The 4,856-nt window shown below is 39.5% G+C and overlaps 1 protein-coding gene across 1 annotated transcript; it reads left to right on the plus strand.

Annotated features, from left to right (window-relative positions):
* Nucleotides 1–533: 533 nt before the first annotated feature.
* RPL10L (ribosomal protein L10 like) lies at nt 534–1,207 on the plus strand (the record flags this gene model as incomplete). Its single annotated transcript, XM_079913122.1, has 1 exon — nt 534–1,207. The coding sequence occupies exon 1, from the start codon at nt 563–565 to the stop codon at nt 1,205–1,207; it is 645 nt and encodes a 214-aa protein (XP_079769248.1). The 5' UTR covers nt 534–562.
* Nucleotides 1,208–4,856: the final 3,649 nt, after the last annotated feature.

The following is a 4,856-nucleotide window of genomic DNA, read 5'->3' on the forward strand; positions in this document are numbered from 1 at the left end:
CCCGTCTCCCCTCTACTCTCATTTCTTCCTGAGCCTTACCAGTGAGCCAAGAAACCACTTCACCCATGGAAGGTGACAACATACCCTTTGAGAAATAGCAACTGATCCACAAATGCTGACAGGAGATATGAGCTCCGGCAAATGGATTATTTAGACAAATCAGACACAAAGTACGACTAGCTGGAGAGACATTACTCATTCAAATTCTAGGAAAATACATCTTTTATAGTTAAGACAAACCTTAGGGCAGAAGTTCTATGCCAGAGAGGGAAAGCCGGAAGGAAACGAGATCCTGCGATGCTGCAGCAAGGTCCAATTCTCTACTTGGATGCCCGCAGGCCAATATACGCAACCGCCTTTCCATCCTGCGCACGTTCCAAATCCCCCAAACGCATGCGTAGAGTGTCACTGCATCTATGGTGGGGACGTTGTGAAAGAGTGTCCTCAAGTCCTCTATGGTTCCTGCGCGGGAAGATGGGCAATGTATATGAGGCGCATGCGCAGGTGTGGAAGCAACCGCTTCTTTTCTCTTCGCCGTGCCTCAGAGATACCTGGTGTCGACATGGGCCGACGACCCGCTCGTTGTTACCGGTATTGCAAGAATAAGCCGTATCCAAAGTCTCGCTTTTGCCGAGGTGTCCCTGATGCCAAGATCCGTATCTTTGACCTGGGTCGGAAGAAGGCAAAAGTGGATGAGTTCCCACTCTGTGGACACATAGTGTCTGATGAGTATGAGCAGCTCTCTTCTGAATCCCTGGAGGCCGCCCGAATTTGTGCCAACAAGTACATGGTGAAAAGTTGTGGCAAAGATGGCTTTCACATCCGAGTGCGACTCCATCCATTACATGTTATCCGCATCAACAAGGTGTTGTCCTGTGCTGGGGCTGACAGACTCCAGACAGGTATGCGAGGTGCCTTTGGAAAACCCCAGGGTACAGTGGCCAGAGTCCATGTTGGTCAAGTCATCATGTCCATCCGCACCAAGCTTCAGAACAAGGAACATGTGATTAAAGCCTTACGCAGGGCCAAGTTCAAGTTCCCTGGGCGCCAGAAGATTCATATCTCCAAGAAATGGGGCTTTACCAAGTTTAATGCTGATGAATTTGAAGACAAAGTGGCTAAGAAGTGCCTCATCCCGGATGGTTGTGGAGTCAAATACATCCCCAGCCGTGGCCCTCTGGATAAGTGGCGAGCTCTGCACTCGTGAGGTCTTTTGACAGCACTAGCAATTTTGACCATGCTGGTCTGACTTTTGCTCACCAATAAATTTTACTTATGGTAAAAAAAGAATTATTTCTTAATTTTTTATAGTTTAAAAATATCCAATTTTTAGAATATAGACTAATAGAGAAATAATTTTTTGTGTTAACATTACCAGAAAGAGTTTTAATGACAAATGATAATTTCATTTCAAGTGAGAGTGAAACAATTTGTATGCCATTTATAGAGAAAGCTGTTGCAATTCTAATCCACACTTTTAACTTAGAGAGTCTAGGAAAATATGTCAAAAGTTTTGTTTGTAGAGAAGTCGTAAGTTATATAGCTGTCATTGCCTTGAATAAAAAATAGAGAAGAATCTGAGGTTTACAGAAAAAATTCTTATTTTTTATAGAAAATAAACAATTGGGATGAAAATAATGGTAGGCATTAGTCATATTTCAATTACAATCTCTTTGAAACTAAAAAGTCTATTCTTAAACTTGTTGCTTATGTTTCCCTTATACATTTCTGCACATTGTTTTTAGAATTACCTGTCACCTCCAATTATCAGCCTTAGGACAATTGGGGATCACTGCCAAAGGTTTCCCCAGACAAGCCTTACATTATCTTACACTCAAGAGACGACAATCCAATCTTTTCTTCATCACAGAAAGGTCATAGGTTGACAACCAAGTACATATTTCTTGATCTGAGTCCCAGTAGAACCAACAGAAAAGAGAAAATGACACCAAATCTGCTGTCTGTCCTCTAAAAGAATCCTAGAGAGAGTTTGCAGTTGTAGGTGTTTGCCCTACATTAGAGTTATGTTGATCATACAGGTGTTTTTATGCATTGTTTTATTTTAGAAATTACATAAGCTAAAGTTTCTGGGTCTCTACTGCATTCTAAAATTCTGGTTATTTAGTTGTTTAGTTATTTGTTATTTAGTCTTCTAAATCTCAATCCTGCAAACAGTGCCCTCAGTTTTCTTTAGCTACTCATTTTCAGAGTCAACATATTAAATAAGGAACAAAAGGAATACTAAATAAACAGTATTGAAACATATGCTTTTAAAATTATTTTCATTTACTTAAAAAAATTTCTATGTCAATCTTAAAATTTTGCATCTGACTTGATACTTCTTTCAGGGCCTTACTATGCCTCCTACTTGTGTATTTTAAGCTAAATTGCTGTTTTAAGCAATAATATTTATTATATCTAAACAAGAAGGATAACAGGTACTAAATAATATATGAATGTATAGAAAGGGCTTTTCAATTTCAGTAGCACTTTCTTTGACACGTTATACTTGATACTCTAAAACTCTTGAAGTTTTCTAGGAAATTAAGTCCTATGCAATTTGCAAATGAGGGTGTACTTGAGCCAGATCTTCTGACTCCTGTCCAATCCTGTTTACTTTTTACCGAACCGTTTTTCAAAAAAAAACCCTCAACTTCAAAAAAATCAAAATGCCAAACAAAACACAACAAAACAGTTCCTTGGTCATGTCTTAATACAACTGTGATGTAGCTTTGAAAATATTTTCCGTCTTCGTTATTCATCCTTATCTTTGGTCTCAAACTTTTCAAACATCTTAACCTTCAAACTTGGAACTCTGTACTCACTCACTAAATACAGGGAGGCAGCCAAGCATAAGCCCATGAATGTCCTTGCCCTAAGAGATTGGTAACTATGATTGTTTATGCATATAGATAGGTGGATGAAAAGGAAATGAAAGATTAAAAATTATTACATTAAACAGCTAATAGGAAGCTGTCATCAAGGTTTATTATTTGAGTTTTCCCTACAGTTTTCTATTATAAACTATTATATATAAATTTTATTTCCTTTAATGTTAATAGAAGAACACTCTCACTTGTTTTTCTTAACAAAAGTCCTGCTAACATGTCCTTGAAGCCATGATTTCATTTTTTCAGCATTTTCCTTTTTTCTGGTCATTCTAGTTGTTAAAAAATTGATAAGACAGTTGAACTGAAATATAATTAAATTATATGTTGCAGAGCTCTTCATTATTTCTAAATTTCTATTCTAAATGGAAAATTTAATTTGGGAACATATGTATTCAGAATTTCATGCACTACTGCAATGAAACAGAACTATCTGCTCATTCAAAATAAAAATACATTTACAGTTAACTAAATTCAAGCAAATATTGCCAGATAAATCTCTTTGATTTAGTTGATGGAGTTCTTCGGGTTTTATGGAAAATACTGACTGAATCAGTTAGAAAATGGACCATGTACCATATCAGCTTAGTTTTGAAAAGCACATTCCACCAATCATCATTGCATAATCCACCATTTCTTACCCCCCCCCCAAAATATGGAATTATTCTAAGCGCATTTAGTCTGGAATCCTTAACTTTTATAAAAATATACACCAGGGGCTTCCCTGGTGGCGTAGTGGTTGAGAGTCAGCCTGCCGATGCAGGGGACACGGGTTCGTGCCCCGGTCCAGGAAGATCCCACATGCCGCGGAGCGGCTGGGCCCGTGAGCCATGGCCACTGAGCCTGCGCGTCCGGAGCCTGTGCTCCGCAACGGGAGAGGCCACAACAGTGAGAGGCCCGCGTACCGCAAAAAAAACCAAAACAAACAAAAACAAAAACAAAAAAATGGTATGTATCACTTCCCTGCTAAAAACTATTCACTAGTAATATCAAACTCTTATATAGTGATTAACATATGCCAGGCACTGTTCTAAGCTCCTTAAGTATCATAATTCAGTTCCTATAGCCCCCGCTAGATTTCTCCCTTTATTTTCTTTGAGACTCAGGCCAAGCATGTGTGCAGCTGTGCTGAAGGGCACAGACTTGTGTTTAGTCACCCTGTTGGAGTTTGATGCACTGACACACTTGGATTCCAGATTGTCCTTGTGGGGTTCAGTTTGTACTCATGGACTTCATTTGCCTGTGGGATCAAGGTTACCCATATTTCTCTTCACTTTGCATTTAGATATTTTTTCCCCCAATTGCCTGTGTTTCTGATTTGTAAGGATTTCAGGCCCATTGCAAGGAGAGAGTCAATAGCGTCCAGTAGACTTCTTTACAGTCCCTGGTTGGTGACTTTTATCTAATCACCCACTATCCTCTTCAGAATTATTTTCCCAGCTCTTCTCATTATTCTGCAAATTTTAATTCCCAAAAGACATTTCTTATTCCATATTACTCTTAGTATACCCTAAGCAAACTCTAGCTGATATGGAAATGCTCATTAAAATCGGGAAAATTTTGAAAATTAGTTTGGTGAAGCTATTGAAAAAGTAAAATGTTCTGGAATACATAGACTTTTTTTTTTTTTTTTTTTTTTTTGGTATGCGGGCCTCTCACTGTTGTGGCCCCTCCCATTGCGGAGCACAGGCTCCGGACGCGCAGGCTCAGCGGCCATGGCTCACGGGCCCAGCCGCTCCGCAGCATGTGGGATCTTCCCGGACCGGGGCACGAACCCGTGTGCCCTGAATCGGCAGGCGGACTCTCAACCACTGCACCACCAGGGAAGCCCTGGAATACATAGACTTTTGTTTGGATTCTGGCTCTGCTTTCTACTTTTCCTTTCACCTTGAGCAATTTATTGAAATTTTCGGAGGCTTAGTTGTCTAAAATTAAAATGAAGATTATTGTGACAGTTATGAGAATATG

Source organism: Stenella coeruleoalba (assembly GCF_951394435.1).
Source record: "Stenella coeruleoalba genome assembly, chromosome: 2".
Taxonomy (NCBI): domain Eukaryota; kingdom Metazoa; phylum Chordata; class Mammalia; order Artiodactyla; family Delphinidae; genus Stenella; species Stenella coeruleoalba.